At 39.7% G+C, this 26285-nt stretch overlaps 2 protein-coding genes across 2 annotated transcripts; one reads left to right on the forward strand and one right to left on the reverse strand.

Annotated features, from left to right (window-relative positions):
* Positions 1 to 865: 865 nt before the first annotated feature.
* Positions 866 to 8596, reverse strand: LOC117254732 (asialoglycoprotein receptor 1-like). Its single transcript, XM_033623128.2, has 6 exons — positions 8289 to 8596; positions 7589 to 7675; positions 7144 to 7386; positions 5568 to 5731; positions 5347 to 5459; positions 866 to 4675 (listed from the first exon to the last, which is right to left on the reverse strand). The coding sequence occupies exons 1-6, from the start codon at positions 8368 to 8370 to the stop codon at positions 4426 to 4428; spliced, it is 939 nt and encodes a 312-aa protein (XP_033479019.1). The 5' UTR covers positions 8371 to 8596; the 3' UTR covers positions 866 to 4425.
* A 12807-nt stretch (positions 8597 to 21403) lies between these two features.
* On the forward strand, positions 21404 to 26135 carry LOC117254729 (CD209 antigen-like protein A). Its single transcript, XM_078165528.1, has 6 exons — positions 21404 to 21563; positions 22024 to 22107; positions 22733 to 22825; positions 23553 to 23695; positions 23864 to 23964; positions 24843 to 26135. Exons 1-6 carry the CDS (start codon positions 21449 to 21451, stop codon positions 24973 to 24975), a joined length of 669 nt encoding a protein of 222 aa, XP_078021654.1. The 5' UTR covers positions 21404 to 21448; the 3' UTR covers positions 24976 to 26135.
* Positions 26136 to 26285: the final 150 nt, after the last annotated feature.

The raw sequence follows: 26285 nt of genomic DNA on the forward strand, positions 1-26285 counted from the left end.
TTTATATCCAGGGGCGGAAATCCCAGGGGGGACAGAGGGGACATGACCCCACCTGCAGTAAAGCTGTACCCCCCTAGAATAATTTGAGACACAATTAATAATTTTTGAACAATGCAGTAGTATTTATTAAAAGCACAATGTAAGCGGTGCTCATTATAATCGCGCAATAATGTGCTATTTAAATCTTAAAAGATTTAGTCCCCCCCTCTCATTCCTAGAAGTGGTATATCCCACACTCTTTCCAACAGGCGGGGCTAGGCTGGACCCAGCTGCCCACATTGCGCATCGCAGGGTAAGATGTTCACTCACACAAACACAGTTTAACTTACACAAGTTACAACACATCCCATTTACTGTTACACCAAGCCCCAGGCCCAGGCTGATAATATAAACTGTCTGCAACATTTATCCTGCATTGTTCAAAAGCCTACTCAATTACGAGTGCTGCTAAGCTAAAAGCTAATGATTAAGCTCAGAGTTTAGTGATAGTCAGAGAGGACAGGAGAGAAAGAAGAGGGAGAGGACAGGACAAGAGCAGTCAGTGGCGGAGCGGCTCGTAGCTAATGGGTACCTGTCTGTGGGCTCTCCACCTGTCAGTGAGACAAACATGAGAGACGTGCAGTTTAACCGACGAGGAGCAGTCATTACGCGCGACTATTACGCACAGTTGTGAGGTGCGCAGTGGCAGATCTCACAGCACACTGTTTATAAACCAGTTTACCAGTTTAATTGCAGGAAATGTTTAGTTGTTAGGCCATTTCTCATAAGTACAGACATTCACTGTATTCTACATGTGGCTGCTGCTGGCTTGAGTCTTGACTCTCTCTTTACCAATAACTTGCAATGCTGAGATAAATGTTTAAAGTCCAAAAAAAGTAATTTATTACGAACAGGTCAATAAAACAGGTTTCAAAATTCAAAATACCTTGTAAACAAACAAAATATTCAGTATTATACATTGTCTTTGGTTACTTTTCTTTCAAACATTTTTTAAAGTTATGATCTCACTGCCGGTAAAAAAACGAAAACAAAAAACAGAAACGGTTTGCTCCTGCAGCCAGCCAGAGACGAAGGATCCATTCCACACACCTGAGCCAGAGAATCAAGCAGATCCCTTGTAAAGTAGCAGCACTTTCACTTGTTTAGCATTTGTTGCTCATATGTATTTATTATGAATAAATTTTTCATTTCTTCATCAAACACTGTGATAATCTAAGATGTTAGAATTGTCAGAAGCTTCTTAATGTAATCTCACAGTAATAAATTGCATGTTGATACAATTTCTGTTGATATGTCATTGTTATTTGATTCACTGACAACAGTCTGATAGATAACATATCAGACTTTTTCAAGGACAGATAATAAAGTCCCTGCAGTCGTCAACTTCACCAACAGTGTACATTTTGTCACCTCATCACATTAGTTCTTCCCACTCCTACACTAGTGTCATCCTGTCTCACATAGAAAGAGCAATGGAACTCATCCTTCCAGATATTTTCAGCTTGCTGCTGTGATGTAGCTGATGGATGTGGCTGAGTCTTCTCCTTTGCCATGTAAAACTTCACAGGTGATGTCTCCAGAAGCAAACGTATTCAGACTCACATGTTGTCAAATGGACTGCCAACCTTCTGGCCTTCAGAAACAAATTACTCTTGTAGTTTCTCACTTAGTGCCTGGGAGGGAAACACGGCAAATTTGGACATGTGTTATAAAAGCCTAGACCTGGTGACTTGGCAGCACTTGTTGTGTCTGATAACCTGAAATTGTGCTATTCTGCTCTTATTGAGTCTGACCTTTCCTACAGCATTGGTAATCTGTAGCCTTAAAAACAAGAACAAGTTGAAAAAAGTGGTCAAGTCATGCTGCAAGATCACTGGTGTTACTCTGAATAACCTCCAGCATATGAAGAGAGGGTCATCTCTAAAGCTTGGTCTATTGTCTCAGACTCTCAACATCCCCTCCAAGTTAAGTTTCAGATGCTTCCATCAGGACGGAGGTTTTGATAACAATACCAATACAAAACAAGTTTCTACCTCACCTGTCCCGCCTCCTGAGTCTGTGATCCCGTGTTACAACACACAAAAACAAATCGGAAGAAGAAGTAGAGTTGACAGAAAAGTATCTTTGCAATGGGAACACAAATGATTTACACACTGTATTATTTTGTATTTTTTGTCTTGTGTTCACTTCAATAACAAGCATGTTATAGATTATATGCAGTGCACATAATGAGACAATAGATCTTCACAGATTAATGGGGGCTGGAGCACATTACATTATTCTTGCAGGCTTAGCTGTTTATTCTTTCTCTATTAATCAATAAAAAAATGAAGGTTCAACAAGACAATCATCTACCAAACACCAATGCAGTAGTGTAGTGGAGAGTTTGCGTAGGAAAATGGGGTATTCCCACCTCTTTTTCAGGCTTACAGGCCCATAAAAGAAGCTCCTATCAGCCAAAAGCCATCAGAATATACAAAAGAGTATACCCATTTTGTCCTTGTGGCAGCAGAAGTGAATAAATAAAGAGTGAAATGATCAAGTTGTCTTTTGTGTAATTTAATAAAGTGATAAAAACAGAATAATAAGAGTTAGTCATTTCAGAGTCTATTTCAGATGAAAGGTGAGAGCTCAGACACCTGGGGCTCTAGTTTCGCAGACCGGGCGCGGCGGAGGCGCCAAATGGGTGTGGCCAGGCAGATTTTGTTAGTTTGGCACACCGTGCGCCCTGGTGCAGCTACTCCTCTTTCCCCCCTCCGTCCCTCCGAGTCGGAAAGAGAGGAGTGGTTTTTACACAGCCCATTCACATCACACCAATCAAATGAGCCCCTCTCCTCTCCCTTAAATGCGCCGTGTGAAGGCGTAATGAGAGTTTACTCAATTCGCCATGGCAGAAGAGAGCAGCAGCGTCAGACAGCCAAACTTCTCCCAGGAGGAAACTGATGTTTTGGTCCGGGAGGTACAAGCTCGCAGTGTCCAAATATACGGAACTGCGAGCAGACCTCCACGGGCTGATGATGCAAAGGTAGCCTGGGAGGAGGTCACCACAATTGTAAATCAATGTTGCGTTTCTCTCGTGCGCGCGTGCTCTCTCTCTTTCTCTCTCGCAGTCTCACTCTGTTTCTTTTCTTTTGACTTTTCTAAGATGACAGATGCTGAATATATACTCCCTATCTGATGCTGTGGCTGTTTGTGGTTGGCTGAGAGGGATGTGAACTCATTAGTTTGCAGCTGTGTTAATCAAATCAGGTTGGGTTTCCATTACGCGTGCCAAGCGGGCCAAACGGTGCCAATCCCCTTTGATCTGACATCAGATGTGATGGGACAGTCGATATAGAGATACATTTATGTGCTGATTGCAGATAGTTGCATTGAATAGTGGTTTTTGTGGGTATTTATTGCATCGTTAATGTGCCTGTTATTCTGGAAACCTGCCTGTGAGGCTTTGGTGACGTGTGCGCACTGTCCGCCGGTCAGCCAAACTTCGGCTTACACCGGCTGCGCTTCGCCTGCGCTGACAGTAGACGTGGTTTCAGTTGACGAGCTTTTAGCGCACCTTCGGCAAAGCCTTTTGGCACGAAACTGTCACTGCACCAAGCTTGATCTGTTGACACCTCCCCCTGCTGCGCTGCCACACTCATCTCAGCGCACCTCGGTCTGCCAAACTACCAAACTGAGTGCGCCTCGGGATGCGCTGCTCGAAACTAGCTCTGCGCGGGGTTCGCCACCCTGCGCCGCGCCGGGAAACTAGAGCCCCTGGAGTGTCCTCTGTAGGTCTGACTAAGAATCACAGATTCAGTCACATAATATAATTAAAACTTGAAATGCACAGAAAAGGGAGGCAAAGGGAGGCCTCTAGTTAACTGATACCTGTAATGAGAACAGCTACAAAGCACGCTTCTCATACACAAATGAAAACTCCCAGGACACAGTTTACTTCAGGTACAATGAAGCCTTATACACATGAGGAAGCACAATACTACGTCTATGGTAATTAATTTTGATCCCATCCATCCATCCACCTAATAGTAACCCACCTCATCGACTACCACTACACCATTGCAACAATGTACGACATACATATGATTTAGCACATAAAGTGCCACAAAATATCTCGATGCAATACAAAGTACGTCACAAAGCATACTACCATAGTCTCCAAAGGTATTGCAAAATTGGCTAACAGTTTGTTTAAAATACATCAAATTCATTGTTGCCTTCAGTTCTAAATTAAATTTGCTTATATTTCCATATTTTAGTTTGTCACTGATGATTTTTTTCTATTATTGTGACAATCAGTTTTTATTCAGAATGGTTCCAAATGTGAACGTCTTAGCTCTGCTGCATGCAAAAGCACATTAAGTCATTTGCACGTGCATGTACAAACACATAATAATATGCTCCTGAGCAGTGGTGTCGCCCAGTTTATTGCATCTCTGGGAGCATCTCTCTCTCAGCCTCTCTCTCTAGCTCTAGATTTCTTTCTCTCTTTTTATCCTGCTCAACCACAGACACATTACGCACACGTGGACACAGCTCTGTCTCACACAGCCAGCGCCGCTGGACTCGACAGGGGGCGTCATTCCAGTTGGCCTGGACAGGGTTGAGGTGATACATCTCCACACAGTCCTCTACCTTGGTGGGACTGCGATCCGGCTGTCCAGACTGCCAAAACCTAAATGACAGCACAGTGATAAAGGTCAGAGAGATTCAGTTTGAATATTCATGTTAGATGACTGGACTGATACCAGTTTGTGTAACACTATAACATCATAGGGGCCTTTGTGACCATTCAACCAGATGGTTTAGGGTAATATTAATATATATACATATGTTTCTCATGCCAAAACTGAAATGAGACCATGTCCCATCTCTGTGTGTCACCTTGGACCCAGTTCCCCCCTTTGGTAGGTTTTCTCTCTCCTGTTGGTTCTATTAAAGTTAATCACATTTTGAGTTGGGTCTAATTATCCTCAGGACGATTTGCACTGGGTCCAAATGGAAGATTTAAATGCCCAAACTGAAGCAAAACAAACAAAGAAAAATATAGGAAAAAGTGAATTACAATTCATGTTATATGTAGCCTTTTTCCATTCTGTGCAGGAGGAGGAACATGACATTTTTCAGATAGTCTGTCTCATGTACTTCTTTCAGAACAAAGGGATAGTTTCAGCATATATGTCACAAAGTTATTTTCATTAGATCAGACCAGATAAGGTCTCTTTAAAAAAAAAATTGGTCGGTTTCAGATCTAGTCTAAAATTTTAGACCTGTGAAGATCTCTTAACCAGTTCTAATTTACTCGGCCTGCCCAGCATAAAACTACAGAGTTATTTTAAATCTTACGATTTGGTCAGCTCAGATCCATCCACCCATGTCCACCTGTTGGTCCCTTTTGTGTCACTAAGACCGATCCAGAACAAGAGGTCAGCATCCCCATCCAGACGGTACAAGGCCCTCTGTTGATTGAGATCACATGTAATTATGACTTCAAAAGTTCTCCTTCGACCTCAAGAACTGCAAACACTCATGCAATCAGACTCAGTCACAGATTTTCTGTACTGTACCTGCTCCTGTTCGCTGTTGATCACCACCAGATCAGCATCTTTACTCTGACAGTATTTCCTGCTGTCCTCCCAAGTCCTCTTCTCAGTGGAGAGGAAATAACATCTGGAGTTAATCTCACTCCAATCTGCAGGACACTGCTGAGAGGACAGACAACCACTCGGCACTGGAGGATGAAATCAACAAACAACACATCACAAATTAGACTCTGAGGAATTGAATGGGGAGCTGTAAATACAAATAAGACTCTGAATTTGACAATTAATGTAATCTGAAGACAATAAATATTAATATGTTATTGCCTATCTGTGACTATAAAACACTAATTGTAATTAGCATGTACAATACATAACAGACTGTAACTGCAACTGTACAGTGATCAGTTGTAAAGACATATTCACAGGGTCACTGCTGGTCATTTGAGTGCCCTGAGTGTTATTGCTTTGTTGTGCCTGAATGGCCTTAAACTAGGAGAGTTAATGCAATACGTATGATTATGACTGATGATGATAATATTGGCTTTTTGGATGCCCCCTCTGGTACTAGAGCCTTCAGCATAGCACATGTGTGTGCCCGAACCAATTTCTTACATGTGGTGACTCCTGGTGCTGCTATCCGAAAAGACCCTGCAAATCAATATTTGTCCCTAAAACACAGCCAAAAATGTTAAAGCTTTCATATTTGTGGTCTAAATGGAAAAGGTTATTCGAAAAGTAAGAAGAAGAAAAAAACTTCACTAAACAAGAAAGTTGATGCTTTTGATCTCTGCTTGCAACAACAATAGTTTCTTTGTAACCACAAGAAGTGCTGGGTCATTAGATGGAGATGTCACCATGACCAAACTGACAAGAAAGAGGAAGAAATGAAGAGGACCTAAAGTTAAAGGGGAACTACGCCCAGTTTCAGAAATCATATACGTTATTCCTATGGTCCAAGACTACCCTGGAAATCCAGAGTCACCCTGTGTATTGTTCTGATTGGTGGTAGTTTTATCCAATTGCGTGCAGTGATATTTACAAATGCATGCTTGGTGCCGCCCCTTGAGTTGGGCCATTTTCATTACTCATGGCCAGACCCTAAATCTTTCTAGATTTGGGTCTGGATTTCCAAGCTAGTCCAAGACAGTCTAAAGGTCTAAAAAATATTAGTAAACTCTTTTCCTAAATCCAAAAGGTACAGTGCTAAAACTCAAATCTGTGATGCCATAGGGTATAAAGTCATAGAGCAGGTCATAAATGTTCCCGACCGTTCCAAACGTACATTTTGTGTTTCAGAAATGCGAACACTATGATAGGATAAAGTTCGTTTGAGTATAAAAAAGAAAACAAACATACTGTGAGTTCACAAAATCTGGCTCCCATTCATTGTCTATGGAGCAGCTCTATACTCTATGACATCACAAGTTGAAGAATTTCTTCCCTGGTTTCTTACTTTGAGAGAGAGTAGCTCACATTCACAAAAATTGATTTAACTTATCTAGGCCATATAAATAACATATTGGAATTCTAAATATTCTTAATATACTTGTGGGTGGTGTTTCTCTTTAAGGTCAGAAACCTTAACCTGATTTGTTCTCACCCCCCAGCCTCTGTTTCAGCCTGTCCCTCTCCTCCTCCACGTTCCTCAACCTGTTGGTGAGGTCATTGTTTCTGTTCTGAAGATCATTTTTCTCTGCAGTCAAGGCGTTGAACCTCTCTTGCAGTCTGTTACAGTGGTCAGGCTTCTTTCCCTCACAATCCCTTGGCACCATCTTTGTATTGTTCTGGACACAAAAATGAGTTGTGTTGCAGTCCGAGTGGGTTGATTCCTTGCTCGATGACACTGAGAGTATGAACAAATATGTACATTCAAAATATTTTTCAAATTGATTTAAATCAAAAAAGGTTTTGTTTGACAGCAAATTGTGAAAAAAGCAACATGTCAAATTACACCACAGAGCATATGTATTTGTAATATTGTGGTACTGTCTGCACAACTATGTTAGCAAATTTCAAGTTTCTCAATGCAAAGAAAGCGCCCTCACCTGTAAGGCGTAGAGAAACATTGAGAATGGCTTGTACAATGCAGAGCACTCCAAAGCCGAGGAAAAGCAGCTGACAGAGTCTTCTCCCTGCAAAATCAACAGCATATGTGTGTAATGTTTGTTGATGCATCACACATAAAGACACCTATGCTCTCTAGCTTTGAAGTAACTTTTACTATATAAAGTTTTGCAAGGGTAAAATGGCAATCGTTAGCATGCTAATGATTCGGATAGCTACATTTTCTGACAACTTGGGTGTCATTTTTGACGCTTTGGCCATTGTCTCTGTCAGTTGTTACTCCCAGATTAGCCACTGACATTATGTGTAATGGAGCAAGAAACATGACTGATAATCTGACAGGTTGTATTGTAAACAAATTAACAATTTTGCCAGCTTTGGTTTTTCCTGTTCCTCTTCAGGAGATGGTTGAGTGAGCTTTAAATTAACTTGGTGAGTACAGTGTTGTCATAACTGAGGGTCTCTGGCAAAAGCTTTAAAAAACAAGTAATAAACCAGATATCACCTTCAGTGTTGAAACGCACTAGTTGAATAAAGAGGTGTTGCTTCTTGTAAGTCAATTAAAATGGTCAAGTTTTCAAACAGCTATCGCACACACAGCTGCAAACACTTTGTAGAGTACAATATATAAACCTGCGTTGTTTCACAGTACATATACAATAAAATAATTTGTGTTATTACCTGTTGGATATCCATCCCCACTGCGTTTCTGCTCACGTCTTGGTCTCTCATTAACATAATCCGCTACCTCCATCTGCTGCATCGTCCTGGTTGCCTTAATATTTGTGGAGAAGTCAAGTTCAGAGAAGTCTGATCAGTGAACTCTGTGTTCCCTCTTTGTGTGTGTGTCTTCGTCAAGTGTGAGCTAATAAACCCATTACTACACCACGAACTGATTTAGAACAGGTCAAATAGAGGAAGAAACAATTATGTGGAAACAGAACATATAGCACACTGAAATCTGTTTCACTTCAATGACTGAAAGAATAAACTAGTTATAATTTGATGATTTAAGGCTTTAGGTATGTGCCACTTCTTCATCTTCACTTCTTTATCTTCTTGCATCTATGGGAAAAGTAAGAGATGGGGGTGTGTTTGAATGTTTTACTGTGGCTATTTTTGTTTATTTCTTCATTTATTTATATTAAAATTATTCAAAATAAAATAATTAAGATATGAAATAAAGCAGGCATGAGACAGAGTATAAGAATATGAAGACAGAGTCAACAAATCACTTAATGGCATACATACTGTTAAACTGTACATGTAACACACTTTATGTCACTTCGACAGTTGCGCAGCACCAAATGAACTTTGAAATATCTCAACAGTCACACACACTACACAGGGAACTGATACAGAAATATGTGTACACTCTTTTTTTTAAAATCAGGTTTCAAAATAACAAAACTACAAAGGAATAAAAAGAGTCCACAAAATGCCTTCAGTGTAAATGTTAAGAATAAAATTGAGCACAAAAAGTGATCTAAATTAAGTACAGTATGTAAATGCACCTCAGATTGACATTTTACAGATCACTGTGTAGATCAAAAATTATATATATATAAAAATCTACAATTAGTGAAACAACAACTGAACAGCGGTGTAGTCAGGATTACCTACATGTTCATTACCTACATAGCTCTCTATCTAGAACCATCACTAAAAGTTGGGTGTGTTGGGTATGTGATGCTCTCATTCATTAATGATTTCACTTCCTATTGAGCTGAACTGTGGGCCACGCCCTTCCAGCCTGGATGCACCAGGTTGAATGCCCCTCCCAGCCTGAAGGCTCAAGGCTGAGTGCACCAGGTGAGGGTGGTTTGCTAGTCATCTGGGTTTGGAGTCACAGAAGCACTACAAAGCAGCAGTGGGAACAAGCAGTATGAGAGGTTGCTGATTTATGATGATTTGGACACCAAGACTCTTTGTGCAAAACTAAGCTTACAAGGAAGAAGGAGCCGGTGAGCTTTCATGCATTGTCTGTTGTTTGTAGCCCATTGTTTGCAAGTCACTTTAATGATTTGATTAAGAACTATAAATATTAATGGTTAAAATAATGTGGGATAAATATAATTAAAAATGCTGCCATGGTAGTTACACAATTACACAATTAAGACTGTGATGCATTTAAAAATCACGTGAGTTATATACAATTAAAGTGTGAGCATTTAGATCTATCTTAAAAAAGCTGTTAGTTTTGTATAGTTAAGATCATGAAGTCAAATCAAATTCCACACTAAGAATGTATTTAATGTGCTTACTGTGTTTAACATAGTTACTTAAAATATTGCTCTATTATTCGTTACTTATTCACAAGGTTTATTTCTGGTTATTTAAAAATTCAAGTCTTTGACGTGTTTCACTGAATGTGATTATCTTGCTTTTCATTTTTTTAAAGTGGTGTTTGTTTGTGTTTAAAGGTTTTTCACCTGGTTATTCACCATTGCATCAAACTTCTAAATAAAAGAAAGAAGAAAAAGAGAGCAAAAGAATGATGAGTGGAGTCCTGTGAAGTCTTCCTGAAATTAGCTGCCTTTTCAAGTGGGGGAGTTTTGCACACTGACACTTTGCAACAGTGAGGGCACTTGACACTTCCTTTCACACTCTGTTAGTTTGACGTCTATTTATAAAAATACGCTCTGAGAACTTCCTCCTCTTCTTTCTTTTGAATTGCAAGTCTTGCTGGGGTTATAATCTCTGGAGTCTGTCCACAGCTCTGGGGAAAAAATTGTTCCATAGCCTTTTTGCGTGTGTGATGGGGGCCCTCCGTCTTCCCATGGCAAGGGTGGTGAAGAGAGGGTGTCCGGGGTCCAATCCAATCCACTTTATTTATATAGCACAATTTTATTATTATTTTTATTTATTTATTTTTTTTAGATATTTTTATGGGCATTTTTTGCCTTTAATTGATAGGATAGTGAAGTGTGAGAGAGAGAGAGAGAGAGAGAGAGAGAGAGAGAGAGAGAGAGAGAGAGACACATGCAGCAAAGGGCCCCAGGCTGGAGTCGAACGCGGGCCGCTGCGGCAACAGCCTTATACATGGGGCGCCTGCTCTACCACTAAGCCACCAACGCCCCAATATAGCACAATTTTAACAAACACACGGTTTCCAAAGCGCTGCACAACAAGCTAAAACACAATAAATAAGAATAAGATCAAAAAGATAAAATACACAATAAAAAAGATAAAAGCAATAAAATAGTGTGTGGGTGTGAGGTGTCTGACCTTATGTATGTGGCCTGTGTGAGAAGACGGCCTGAGTGGATGTCACAAAGGTTTGGTAGGGGGAAGCTAATGATCCTCTCAGCCATCTTGACAACCTGCTGTTTCTTTTCGGCTGCGGTGCAGCCAGAGCACCACACGGTATAGCAGTATGTTATTATAATCTCAATTCTACAGTGGTAAAAGAAGTTTCTGAGGAAGCCTGTTACGTTTCAGGGTCCTCGGAAAAAACATCCTTTGATGGGCTCTTCTGATGATGTGGGAGGCGTTAAGACTCCAGATCTGGTCCTCAGCTATGTGCACCAGGAACTTAAAGCTTGAAACCCTCTCTACCTTTTCCCCATAATGTGCAGTCCACTGTGATGAGTTATGAAAAGTGCGCTCCCCGTGGGCTGTTTCATTATTGTTTGATTTGAGTCCCACTATAGTTGTCTCATCTGCGAATTTGATAATGCGGTTGGTGTTGTGGGAGGGAGTGCAGTTGTGGGTAAAAAGCGAGTAGAGGGCTGGACGGAGGACGCAGCCTTGGGGGACGCCAGTGTTGAGAATGATAGTGGAGGAGTTGTGGTGGCCGATCCTGACGCACTGGGGTCTGTTTGTAAGAGAGTCTTTAATCCACTGATGGAGAAGGGCTCACAGACCGAGTGTTTGCAGTTTGTTGATCACTTTATTTGGTTTGACGGAGTTGAATGCTAAGCTGTAATCAATGAACAGCATCCTGACATAACTCTTGGGATTTTCTGGGTGAGAGGAATGTGTGTAGTGTGATGGAGATGGCATCATAAGTGGATCTAAAAAAAACTGGTCTGAACTTTGGCAGCAGTGTTGGAAATTTTTATTATCACTTCAAGCTCTGTGATGATGTTTTTATTTTCAAAATAGTGATAATGTAACTGTTGATCTAAAAGGCTCAGAAGGGCCCAGACGTCACATAAGCAACCCTTCTGCAGTGAAATGTTTAACACCTAATGTGATGGTTTATCAGTAATTTCTTGTTTCAAAACGTATGAGAATGTTTGACACAAAAGTATATAGGTATAAGTATATATATAAAAGACAGCATATAAGACACCCTACAGTCTTCAGCCTTACAAACTGTTTGCACTTTGTCACTGCATCACTTTAGTTTTTGCTACTCCTGTAGTATTATTTCTCCCAAAGAATAGTTTCATTGTGTCTCACATAGACCGAGTGATGAAACTCATCTTTCCAGTCATTGATATTCTCATCTTGCTGCTGTGATGCAACTGTTTGATGTGGTCGAGTCTTCTACTTTGCCATTTAAAACTTCTCACAGTTGCCATTTCCAGAGGCAAACATATTCAAACTCACAGCCAGTCAAATGGACTGGCAAATTGTTGTGATTATTTCTAATGTGTTATTTCATGTGTTTTGTATGCTGGGATAGATGACATTCTTGTGATGACAGTAACAAGAGATACTGTCATAGGCAAAAATTGACAAAGTTAGTCATTGTCACTGAAACCTACACTACACGTTTACTACATGACAATGTAGGAAAACTTTACTGCTAATTTCCTCTCTGCTCCCATTTCAAACAGGTGTCTGCTCCGAGGACATTTTTCGTTCTCTCTCTGTCACTCAACCACAGGCTGTGAAGCGAGGTGGCTTCTTCTGTTCGACTGGTACGACTTTGAAACGGGTCATTCTCAGAAGCTCATTATCTGAGAACTTCCCACCAGTGACGGCAAGTTCTTTAATCAGCCGCCATGGGACACACGGGTCAAATGGATGATGCTAGTGGGTCCATAGCCCTCAGGGAGTCAATTCGGCTAGGCCAGTTGCCGCCATGGGCCCCTATGTAGCCTAGAACTCAAATTTATCTGTTAATGATAGAAATAGGTCTTAAATTTTTGCTGAATACAAGTTAATCTCTGCTCACTGGCCTTGTCCCTGACCTGAAGGCAACGTATGAGCCCTGAGATTATCGAGCTTTGGGAAGGGCAGAGGGGCGGAGGGGGGCCTTCTTATTTGACATTTCCACCATCCTGATCACATGAAGGACCTGACGTGCTACCTTGGTGAAAGGCGCACTATCTTTTGAGTGTCACCCGGACAGAGGTATCATTTCGGGGAAAGATGCGTTGTCTTTTCATGTTAAGCCAGGACGGAGATGCTACACATGGAGTCCCTCACAGGCAATAACCTGCCAAAGTTGCCTCCGTCTTCAGTAACCCTTCAGAAGATTTCAGTTACTCAGATCTCAAATGGATCAGTTTTGTTTTATAGGTTTTGTTCACACCTTGTAATTTGGTCACTAGTTTGTTGTCACCCATTACCCCAGTAGGATTAATTTATCGCATGGTGACTCATAGTAATCGTTTTAATTTTTATTTTATTAACCCTTAACCCTGGGAACCTAACAGCTATAAGGTTCCACCGTGCTCAGCCCTCTTTGTAAGCCAGGGGAAGGGCCCCTATGCAGGTTATCCTCCCCAGAGGTGTAGAGTAGCCTATAGGGTGTGTGTGGATCTGTATCAGTTGCGTACCGTTGTGTGAGATGTGCTGGAACTTACCTCGGGGGCTCTACGCTGAGTTCCTGGGTGATGATAATCATTTTTACAAGAAATAATAATCCAAGGAGAAGTATTCCAAGTTGTCACTTGATTTTTATTCCCTCAATAATGTTTTTCTTACATGGTATGAATAATCCAAGAAAAGGTAAGAATCAACCTCAATCAAAGAATAAGGGTTATTACATCGACACGTTTTGTAATCCCAAATGACATGAAAAGATCAAAAAGTATGAAAATGAAAAAAAGGAATATTTCTTTAAAACAGAATTTTGTAAACCCACACAAACTCATTTTTTGTAAATCCACAAGATGTGAGAGAATAAAAAAAAAATAAATAAATAAATAAAAGAAAGGTAAAAAATTATGAACTGGTCTGGATTATAAACCCTCAAATTTGGGCTGGATTATTACTAAATTTTGAGTAGTTTTTAAAATTCTACCTGCTCTGGGGTCCTTTCTCTACTCAGGGTCCGTTCGCAATCAACTTTCACCAGTTAAGAGTTTCACAAGGGAAGCTAGAAGATTCAGTCTATTGCTCAGTCTCCTGCCAGAGACTAAGGGTAAAAAAAAAATCGTGGTTCAGTGTGACAAGGGCTCTGCAGGCTTCCAAAAAGTCAGCCCTGAACATCAAAAATTTCAAGCCCAGTTCTTTATGACGCGGCGCAGAGTTTTTTAATAAACTCAAAATACAATTGGCTGTTGGTCATCAAAAAAACTTGGGTAGTTTGATTCATAAGTCAACGGACAGCAGCTCAACCTGGGTACTTTCCCACCTGCTGTGGTCTGCTTCAAAACATTGTGTGCGGGCTTCAACACCCATACCCACACACCCACCCACACACACACACACACACACACTTACACACACACACTTACACAAACACATATAGCTTTAAGTGCTGGTGTATGAGTCACAAGCGAGCCATCAAAATAAAACATGGTAAACATTAAAGTATATAGGTCAGTGAAATAATACTCATGTAAAATAAAAATAAAAGCATTTTAGAAGCAGTTTTCTATTTGTTTTGATTCCCTCCTGATTCATCTTAGGACTGTGTATCAGCCTACCTTCCTTTGATGTACAATGCAATACACAACAACACAGTGCAACTATGAATGCATTACAGGCACCCCTTCAACGCTTAAACAAGTACATTAATATGTCAGTACTTATAGCCAGCAAATGTATGAGACCATAAAACTTAATAAGGTAAAAATAATAAATAAAATTTAATCATGAATTAAAAAAACGTAAGGGTATGGCGGCAACACTTCGCAAGACGTTTAGTGGAACCGTAAGATCGAAGGATAATCCTTATGAACCAAACACGTAGCCTACTCTTAGACGATAGTGTGGGCACATTTCTTATCGGATGTTATCCTCCCTGAGCTGTTGTGGCTTTTATTTTTTTTTTTTTTAATTGTTCCCTCTTTGGGGGTTTAAACATCATAGCTTATGAAGGCCAGGCTATGGTCTGAAGCCTATGAAAGCTCCATTCGCTGGCCGCAATTTAATACGAGGCACCGCTTCTAAATCAAGCCATTGTAAAAGCCAGTACATGTTCTATGAACATGAATGCATGTCAGCATACAGTATGTGTAACTGTTGGTGTGTGTGTGTGTGTGTGTGTGTGTGTGTGTGTGTGTGTGTGTGTGTGTGTGTCATGAACAAAACCAGAGACAGGACCCAAATGCAAGACTCTAAGACGAGGGTTTCCCAAAAAAACGTTGTTTAATAACAGACCGGGTTCGGTACACAGGAGGGCAGTCAGATGAGGCAGAGGTATCCAAAAACGAGAGGCAAAAGGCAAGGTCGATAAACAAACAGGATCAAAAAAGAACTAGAGAGCAAGACAGGAACAATGCTGGAACGTGACATGAAATTCAACGAACTGGCGACGAGACAGAGTGAGACAAGAGGTAAAATACAAGAGGTAATGGGGAGTGATTGGAGACACGTGTGGGGAGACACAATCAGGGGCAGGTGCGCACATGACGGGGGGAAGGGACAGGACACAAACCTGAAACAGAGACAGGGGTGAGTGATCTTCAAAATAAAACAGGAAATGCAGAACATGAAACATAAACAGATACTAAACCGAGACATGACAGTATGTGTGCGTGTGTGTGTGTGTGTGTGTGCGTGTGTGTGTGTGTGTATGCGTTCAGTATGTGAATGTTTACATATCATCAGATGCCTGGCCCCATATGCAATACTACTCTCCTACTCTGGCAAATGGTGAGATATTAGTTAATGGTCAGGGTGCCTTCATCCAAAGAAAAAATTGGTCTCACTTTGAAATGCAGCATCTGCAAATTAGTTCTTTAACCAAAATGTCATGATTCCCTAACATGAGGCACAATACAACACCAATACATCACCTTTTCCCTTATTTTGGTGCCATCTTGACTGTGAGGGAGCAGGTTTTGTTCAGTCTGCTGCATGGCTTCATACCACGTGTTTTAGAAGTGGAGTATTTTGCCTGCCTGATTTTGTAGACTTGGAGATTTTGTTGGTCATTTTTTCTTTATAGTTGTGCTTCTACCATAAATAAGTAAGAAAGGTATGTCGTTAAATGGTTCTTCCTTTGTCTCATTCAGTTGTGTTTATTATTGTAATTTCCTACTTTCTTGTACTGTAGCCTAAGTTAATACCATTCAAAGTCCAGTTCTGAACAATAATGATCAATTATCTGTGGCTGTTTTACTTATTAAATGTACATTCATCCTCATAATTCCTGGTAATTCCTGGTAACTGTCTACATTCAATCAGTCAGTCTGGTTGGGCAGCAAGTTCCTGCACTGTACTGAGTTGTTCTTACTACTTGTGACATGAATTTCCATGCCACATTAAAATCAAATAGAGACAGAAAAAAAGTAAAGTGTTGTATTGCATTTCAGCCTCATCCACTAGAGGGCAGCTCAAATCTGTCAACTGTAAATGCTTGACATTAGTTTTCATGAGGAAGTGCATAATGGGTCTTTCTTGTTTTAAATGAGCTCTGCATCCATGTACATCTGTGCACTCCATGTTCTAATAAATACGGGCGGTCATCAAATTCAAATGGCTCATCCAGATCCAGTTGGTCAAAGTTGGGTAAAAATTCAGCCATGATTACTCCAAACAGAGTAACTCCTCGTGTTTGTAAGGTCACTTCCTGCAACAACTCAAATCTCGCGAGACGTAAGATTTCAGAGCCAGACCTTCACTTGCCACAAGAAACATATCCGAATTTTTAACCGATTTTGACCAGCTGGATCTGGATGAGCCATTTGAATTTGATGATGAGTACACGGATGAAATTGAAGAGCGGACGAGGAGAGAGAGGGAGCAGCAACAGGCAGAGCAACATGTCCGAATCCAGCTAAAGGTAAACACAGACGTTCATTTCTCCTTTCCGTTATGTTGTCGGATAATTATACTAACAATCTGAGCCTATCTGTGTGAAAAAAATGCACTTTTAGTGGACGTATCCTGACGTTGTTTGACGTTGTCTGAGTGCCCTATTATTTAATATAGCGCGCGCTCACGGGCTGCAGGCAGGTCAGCCCTAGCTTCGTACTGGAGAAATTTAAAATATTGAACATCCTATCACTCATTTAGACAAAAGTAGAATGGAAAATAGGGCCCAGGTTGAAAAAAACATTAGTTCCCCTTTAAGCCTTACCTACTCTTTTGCAGGCCACATTTTTCCTTTGGCTCAAAAACTGACACTGATAGAAACATTTGTTCTGATATTGAAACAGAACATTGCAGATTGACCCAACACCCGATATATTATGATCCACTAAAGTTAGGCACATAACGAGATGAATAAATCACTATTTTCTTTATTATCGGCACCATCTTGACTATAAGCTAGCCTGGACCCATGGCCACAGCTGCACTGTGTTCTGGCTGCGACCGGTGTTGTTCCGTCTGCCCAGGGCATTTTACCACATTAGAAGCGTTTTAGAAGTGAAGCATTTTGCCTGCCCAATTTTGTAGACTTGCAGATCTTGTTGATTTGGTCATTTTCCCTTGATATTTGTGCCTCTACTATAAATAAGTAAGCAGGCTATGTAGGTAAATGCTTTGTTTTGTTTTTGCCCCCAGACAAAGTTAATACTGTTAAAATTCCTGTTATGGATGATAAGGATCAAAGATTTGTGGCTGTGTTTTAATTACTAAAATTACAGTCATCCTCACAATTGTATCATTGTGGTGTGTCTTCTGGTAATACAAAAGTTGTCTACATTGGCAGCAATCAGTTTGTTAGTGCTTTTTTCTAGTTGTGACAAGTTTTGTGAGGATGTTCTTTGTGTGTTTTGAGATGGAAAACAATATCCATGTCTAATTCCTGTTCATTTTAAGTACCCCCCTGTAAGATCGGTTCTCTGAAAAGAATTGGTCTTTTTTTTAGATACTGATACTGGACCTATGAAAATCTATACAGCCTAGCACTACATCTAAAAGCCTTACAGTTCAGTCAGCACAGATCCATCCACCCATTTCCATCTGTTGGTCCCAGCTGTGTCTTTCGGTCCGATCCAGAACAAGAGATCAGCATCCCCATCCAGACGGTACAAGGCCCCCTATTGATTTTGATAGAGAATGTAAGCATAACTTTAACATATAGAATGGTGTACACACACACACACACACACACACACACACACACACACACACACACGATGCTTTTGAACTTTCCCAGCAGCAACAATAGTTTCTTTGTAACCACAGAGAGATGCCACCGTGGCCAAACCAACAAAACCAGTCTGAAAGGGGAAGAAATGAAGAGTTAAAGTTAAAGGGGAACTATGCCCATTTTCAAAAATTAAATATGTTATTCCTACGGTCTAAGACAGTCAAAAGATTAGTGAAAATGAACAACTCTTTCAAATCCAAAAGCTACAGAGCTAAAACTCAAATTTGTGCTGTCATAGGGTATAAAGTCATGGAGCAGGTAATAAGTGTTGAAAGATGTTCTAGAGCACCCAGGAGACGGTTCTGAATATGTGGGTACATTTTGTGTTTCAGAACTGAGAACACTACCATAGGATAAAGCTTATTTGGGTATAACACAGCAAACAAACAAACTGTGAGTCCACAAAATCAGGCTCCCATACTTCCCTGGTTTCTGGCTTTGAGAAAGAGAGTAGCTCACATTCACAAAGATTGATTTAACTTATAGAGATAACATATTGGAATTCTAAATATTCTTAATATACTTGTGGGTGGTGTTTCTCTTTAAGGTCAGAAACCTTAACCTGATTTGTTCTCACCCCCCAGCCTCTGTTTCAGCCTGTCCCTCTCCTCCTCCACGTTCCTCAACCTGTTGGTGAGGTCATTGTTTCTGTTCTGAAGATCATTTTTCTCTGCAGTCAAGGCGTTGAGCCTTTCTTGCAATCCGTTGCAGTGGTCAGGCCTCTTTCCCTCACAGTCCTTTGGCACCATCTTTGTATTGTTCTGGACACAAAAATGAGTTGTGTTGCAGTCCGAGTGGGTTGATTCCTTGCTCAATGACACTGAGAGTATGAAAAAATATGTACATGTGAAAAAAAAGGCGGAAAGCAACATGTCAAATTACATCAGAGTGTGTGTATTTGTAATATTGTGGTATTGTCTGCACAACTGTGTTAGCAAATTTCAAGTTTCACAATAGGAAGAAAGCACCCTCACCTGTAAAGCGTAGAGAAACATTGAGAATGGCTTGTACAATGCAGAGCACGCCAAAGCCGAGGAAAAGCAGCTGACAGAGTCTTCTCCCTGCAAAATCAACAGTGTGTTACCACATCATAAATAAATACAGCTGTGCTCTCTAGCTTTGAAGTAACTTTTACTATATAAAGTTTAGCAGATTAGGTAAAATGGCAATTGTTAACATGCTAATGGTTCGGATAGCTACATTTTCTGACAACTTTGGTGTCATTTTATCAGTTGTTACTCCCAGATTAGCTGCTGACATGACTTTCAATGCCCAGGAAACATGCCACAACATACTGACACTTCACAAAACTCTTTGTTGACAGTGAAATAGCCTCTGTAACACTCATATTACATTCAAGTTTTAAGTTTTTTTTAATACATGAAATAGAGAGACAATACAGTGTTTGACATTGATTGTACCTGCCCGCAGCAGTTGAGTAATGGCCTCTGCTGGGGTACAGCAATACCATGTGAACAAACCACCTGCACAACTGCAGCACACTGTAACACTAACTGTTGTAACAATAATGGCAATTTGACAAGTTTATTTATGATTATGATTACATTTGCTAAGGATTATTTTGGATGGTGGCGCTTGGTTGCCTGTTGTAGTATAGCAATTTTTTTCTGTATATTTTTTTTGCAATATGGGGACACTTTGTATTTTTATGGGGCAGTGGCAGCCTGCTCTCACTCCCAACTCATTAAATACCGCTACTTTGTCAGTGATCTCTGTGTCAGATACTGATGCACAGAGCCACCCTTCAAGCAGTATTCTATGCACCAGGTAGCGACTATTTCTGACGCCACCGGCAACAACCAAACTCATTAAATACCGCTGCTTCATCAGTAGATATTGGCATCTGACACGGACACACTGAGATACTCTTCATGGTGGTATAATATGCACCAGATGGCAGCGATTTCTGACACTGCCAACATCTACCATAATATGAGGATCAAGAAAGTCCATCTAAGGTGGATGGGTCAAACAAACACTGGATTTTCACTCAGGATCCTGCTGTTTGTTTCCTTTGTGAAACCAAAACTCAGTGAAATTACTTTAGTAACAACGTAATGTGCTAGTATGTGTAGCATGCTACACTAGTGACGTATGTCAAGGGACGTGACACTACATTAGTAGGATCCATAGTTATTTTAAGACAAATCATGATGATTTTCTCTAAACCCAACCATGTGCTTTCGTTGCCTAAGTCTTTTACCTTTGTCATAATTTTATTTTGAAAAAGTATGTATGCATGTCATGAGCAGAAGCTGTACATGTCTTGTTAAATAAGGAAAAGTATTTTGAAACAACAAATTGCATGTAACAAGGGTGAATTGACACACCGTCCCAGAACATCCAAAACCTGCACAGGAGACTTCCTGGTGCTTCATATTTGGATGTTTAGGTCGACTGTCATGGCAGCAGTATTTAACGAGTTTGGATGAAAACACGTTGGCAATACCTAGTGTTATCATGTCATGTTAGAACTTAAAGATTAACTCATAACTTAACTGTATAGCTGCTGTAGCTGTTCAGATACAATCTAACATCAGCAAAATATGAATATAATTTCTAGGAGACAGGGTTATGGGGCCATGTTGCTACTGCAGCTAAAACACTTGATGGAGTCCAATCAGTCTATCAACCTGTGTCCATATACAATAAAATTATGTTTGCTATTACCTGTTTGATTTGCAGTTGTCTTAATATTCGTGGAGAAGTTCACAGTAATCTGATCAGGGATCTCTGTGTTCCCTCTTTGTGTGTGTGTCTTCGTCAAGTGTGAGCTAATAAACCCATTACTACACTGTGAACAGATTTAGAACAGGTCAAATAGAGGAAGAAACAATTATGTGGAAACAGAACATATGACTGAAAGAATACACTATTTATAGTTTTAGGATTCAAAACCTTTGATGAATACCATGGCTTCCCCATTCTTTTACCCGTCTCCCTGTCTGAACTTCAGGGCTATCTTTTATCCCTGGAAGTAAACTTCTCCCACCAACAACATCATTATTTAACAATAGTATGAAAATCAGCTCAATATTAACTGTCAAGCAATCCAATACCATTGATGTGAAGTGAAATGCTGACCATTAAATCGATGTATCGAGTCTGATGAGTCCCTCATGTGAAACAAGGAAATTGGAGGCCTCTTTGAAGTGATAAGATCGTCGGCATTGCAGGTAACCAGGTTGTAGTGAAGTCAAAGGCTTTGGGATGAAGAAGTTGCTTAAGTCAAATCTAAAAATGAGGAAGAACAAAAATGTGTTGCTTAGCAAAATCAAAATAAAAGCAAGAAGTAGATTACACATCACAGTCATTCGGACAAAAACACATTCACCATCATCATTGTCACTTTCTAGTCAGTGGGTAAATTATGGCAAACTTTGTCCCTCAGGATCAACCTGAAATCACTATGGACTATGTAAATATACCTAATTCTTCAGCCAGGAGCTCTAGTGATGACGGTAGAGGGACTGCTGCAGTGCCCGGTGAGTCAGAAAACCTATAGTGTAACATTTTAGCATTTATCTAAGAAGGCAGTATGGATACAAATTTAAATTCCAAAATGTAAAATAGAGATTTTTAGGAAAATATCAGTGTAGAAAAGTGAGAAAGATCCTCTATATATTTTTAGTGCACATGTGAAAATATTATTGATCTTCTTTTATATCAAGTCAGTTTAGTCAGTCATTTTACACTGAAAACTATTAAAATTATACATTCGTTCTTGTTTTACTGTTAAATTAACATGGTTTACTCTGAAAAGAACACATAATGGTTTACAGAGCTGCCTGACTTTGGCCTGAACACATCCTCAAATTTACAGTCACACATACAGTCCTCCTAAAATGTCAACAGGGTAACATTATCCATAAATCTGCTTCATGTACTGTAGAAGGCTGCCAGGCGCCTGCTTTATGTGCATGTCTGTCTTACTTCTGCACACAGGTAGAAGACTGTACAGAGTGGTTGGTGTGAGCTTTGGACTCCTGTTCATCCTACAAGCTGCTCTCAACATTTCCCTGCGCCTCTGTGAGTCATTTTGAACTGTGTCTGTAGTTTTGCTCTGTGTTTCTGCAAATTCTCTGTTATCATAAGTCTAGAGAGTGGATCTGGTTACTGCCACAGTTGATTAATTACAATTACAAGATATCACACTTTGAGAGGTTTCTAAGATTTTTTTGTCTAAATATTATTTCATCAGTGTTCAGATCACTTGATGATTGATAGCGTAGCAACATTCTCTGTTATTCTGTGTTTGCGCTCTCAGGCTCCTTCACAGTTTCGATTCAATTCAGTGATATTCAGTTACACAAGTTTGGGGAAGTTTAGAATCACAAACAGTCACGAGGAATAATAACACTAGAATGCAAACTTACGTCAGATTACGTAAGAAGAGTACGGGACTTTCCAGTTAGTTCTCTCCTTATGAAACTCAAGTCAGAACTGTCAACCGGTAAACGTATTGTTATTGTAAGCTTAAAGTCTATTATAAACTACATCACAAATACTGTACAAATAAGCTTCTTTGCTTTGTTTCCCAATCTCCTCAGACCCCCTTGTTAAAGTGTCGTTGAGCAAGATACTCAACCTCAAATTGCTCCTAGTGCATGTGGGCATAATTGTTGATTTAATTTTAGTGTTTCTGCTCTTTCAGACAGCTCTGACAGTAAGACACCAGATACAGAAGCCGGCTGCACAAACCTTATTCAGGAGACTGCCAAGCTGAAGAGAGAACTGACTGACTTTGGTTAGTATGGGGATGAAGGTTGTCATGCCAATAATGAAAGACCCTGAATCCAAAGGGAGATTTAGTGCCATGTTTGGGTTCTCTTGGTTTTCATTTTTGGACAGACACTGTACAATTTTATCTGACTCATATTGTGTTTACTCACACTACATGTTTTAATCAGACTTTCTGCACAGCACACAGAGCACTTTGGAGGTCTAGAACATAGTAACTGGCCAATCAAGATTTCAGTTAGTTTGTTTTTGCAGAAAGTCTCAATTAAATAATATGTGGGATTGTGAGGTGTAAATTTGTATTATATATATTTTAGGTATGAAATACGTATTATATTTATATTCAATATTATACATACTTCTGAATATGATGCAGTCAAGTACAACAGCATCACCAACTACTGCATGACCTCAATGCTAAAACATAATTTAACTAAATCCTTCGACAGTGTCAACAAAAAGTGATCATTGTAGGCATCGTAAAAGCAAACTTTACAGCAGAACACTTGTATTTTATTGCATTACAGAAGTACAGACACACGAGTGGTAGAAGTAGGGAAACCCATGGACATGGAATTATTACATTTACTAACCTTTTTATCATGGTCTTTTTTTACTTTGAGCTTCATAATGCATAGTTTAATTTTGATTATTGAATTCAAAAAAGCTCTTTAAAATTGGTCAGTTTCTTATTTAAAAATGTCAATTTCCATCCATTAATCTTTCTGTAACAGATTACTATTTGCAACAAGGATGGGTGTATTTCCGCCACAGTTTTTATTTTGTTTCTACTACCACGAAATCCTGGCAGGACAGCAGAGATGACTGTCTGCAGAGAGGTGCAGACCTGGTGATTATCAACAGCAAAGAGGAACAGGTGTGTGTATTTATATGTGAATGAGTGTAAGTTTGAGGTTAGGAGAGACAATGCTAAGAGAAAAAGTGAAAAATGTAATGAATGAGAGGTAACCTACTAACTGCATGGTGAATTTAAATCAGTTCAGTTTCTATTGATTAGTGATTTCTGTTTTTCTCTGTAAACAAGAATTTCATAGGAAAATTCGGCAGGGTCTTGTGGATTGGACTGACTGAGAGAGAAGCCATGGGGATGTGGAAATGGGTTGATGGGACGCCGCTGACCGAAAGGTTCACACATCACTCTGTTATTCAACTAACATTAAAGCTACAGATGGTAACTTTTAGGAAAATAACTTTTTGTCATACTTACTCCTCCTCTTCGTAATGCTTTTAATAGTATTCCTTGGAATTTACCGCAGGGAAAAAAAAAACAGTCTGAAAACTGTGGTGAAACTGTCAAACTAGGCAGCGCTGATCAAATATGAATCAAGATTCTGTTCCTGCATTGCCTATTTCTCAGCTCAGATGTTTTCTGAACCATATTTTAGTGCACTGTTTAGCTGTAATATGACAAAATTAGTGTCATGGCTGCCATATTGTAAATGGTCAACCGAAGTACCAAGCATCACCCACCAGGTGGACCAGCTTTCTCATTTTACATAGAAATAGCGGTGACAGAATCTTGATTCATATTTGATCAGCGCTGCCTAGTTTGATGATTTGACCACAGTTCACAATGAGCAACAATTGCCATGACTGACAGCTACGTTAGAGACTCCTTGGCTCTGATTGGTTGTTTTCTGGTTACATGCAGTAAGGCCATTAGAAATGCTACAAAGCAATAGAGTAGGCAGAGGGATATGATTTATTTTCATAGATTATTTTTCTCACTTTGCTCTCTGTGAATATAGTGACTGTTTCAGCATATATGACAAAAAGTTACTTTTTTTATAAAAGTTATCAGCTGTAGCTTTAACGCTGAATCTAAAGGCCTTAAAATGTCTTTTAGATTTTTATGTTAGATGAATAAATTAATCTAGAAATGAATCACAGGAAACATTTTAATTTTCCAGCTTAAAGCTGGTCACATTCCAGCATTGTGTTGTCCATGAAATGTTTCTTGGTTTGTGTTATTTGTGAAAAGACGGTTTGTTTTTTGGTTTCAGCTACTGGAAGCCTGGGGAGCCAAATGATTTTTTGGGCAACACTGAAGACTGTGTAGAAATGGAGGACAGCTGGAATGATATACCGTGTAAAAATCAAAACTTCTGGATCTGTGAAAAGATGATGTCTTTATAACTCAGCATACGAAACCATGGAGAGCTGAAATTCAATTCATGTTTGATCTGGCATAGGTGTTTCTAGCCCATTTTTGGGGGTGCTGAAACCTGCCTAAATTGAATCCCAGCACCCCTAAAATTTAAGAGATTTTTTTTTTTTTTTTTTTTACTGTATGTCCTTTTTTAACAAGCTAGAAAAGTGTCAAAAACATATAGTACTTGGTTGAAACATAATATATCCCCCCCCCTGCCTCAAAAATGGTTTGAGCCACCCCATCCCTCTCATCTTTCCCCGACTCGGGCTCTGAGAGCTCTATCTGCACAGAGCAATGTGCTGCCTTCCAGTGTGCGTAATATGCAGTAGTGGTGTAAGTACCTGGCTTAAACCAGGGTATGTGGCACATTTCTTAACTTCTACCACTCAATACCAACACATTATTATCATTACCAGTCCTCATTTTTGCTGCATTTAATCGTAGGTCACTGTTTATGTTGTTAGGTAGGAGTTAGCTGACGTTTTTTCTAGCTAGGAAACGTTACAGGTGGTCAGTACCACTGTCCTCTGTTTGAATTGGAATGAGAGAAGCTAGCTGTTGTGTCATGTGCATGTGTTAATATTAAACCAAGGTGCTACTGACTAGCTAACTGACTGGATGCCCATTAACATTATAACTCCTATTGTGTGTATTTATTATTATTATTTTGTAGATTTCAAGCACTTTTCTTTTTTGAAGTGTATTTTTATTTATGTATTTGTATTATATAATAGAGACAAGAAGGAAAAAGACAAACATTGAAAAAGTCAATTACTGTTAATGTGTTAATGTTACATGTTGTGCATTTCATTTCAAATAAAAGTCCAAAAAATAAGTCCAAGGTCCATTTTTGGTATTTTTGGTACTCACTATAGGGGGCTGGTTTACTCCAGAAACATACATACTGTTTATGTGTATGTTGAGGAGCTGCTGTATCAAAATGAGTTGTCTTCCCCCAGAAATTAGGGTTACGATATGTTTATTTTATGACTCCAATCCATTCCTCTTTTGCTGTGGCTCAGCATTTGAATAACCTTTATCAGATTTGATGGTTTAGTCACAGACTTTCCCAAAAAGTGTTGTGCTTTTCTTTCACAAATGTGGGAATGAAATTGCATTAAAATGTACAAAACAGTGAAATTTATCTTGCCTGGCCGGGCAGCTCTCTGGGTGCTCAGCACCCCTAAACCTCTGATCCTAGAATCGCCCCTGATCTGAAGGCACAAATTCACTTTTCACAATCCTATACCTGTACATGTGTGTGATTTTGATTTTGGATGGAGGACTCATTTAC

This window comes from Epinephelus lanceolatus, chromosome 3 (assembly GCF_041903045.1).
Source record: "Epinephelus lanceolatus isolate andai-2023 chromosome 3, ASM4190304v1, whole genome shotgun sequence".
In the NCBI taxonomy this organism is placed as follows: domain Eukaryota; kingdom Metazoa; phylum Chordata; class Actinopteri; order Perciformes; family Serranidae; genus Epinephelus; species Epinephelus lanceolatus.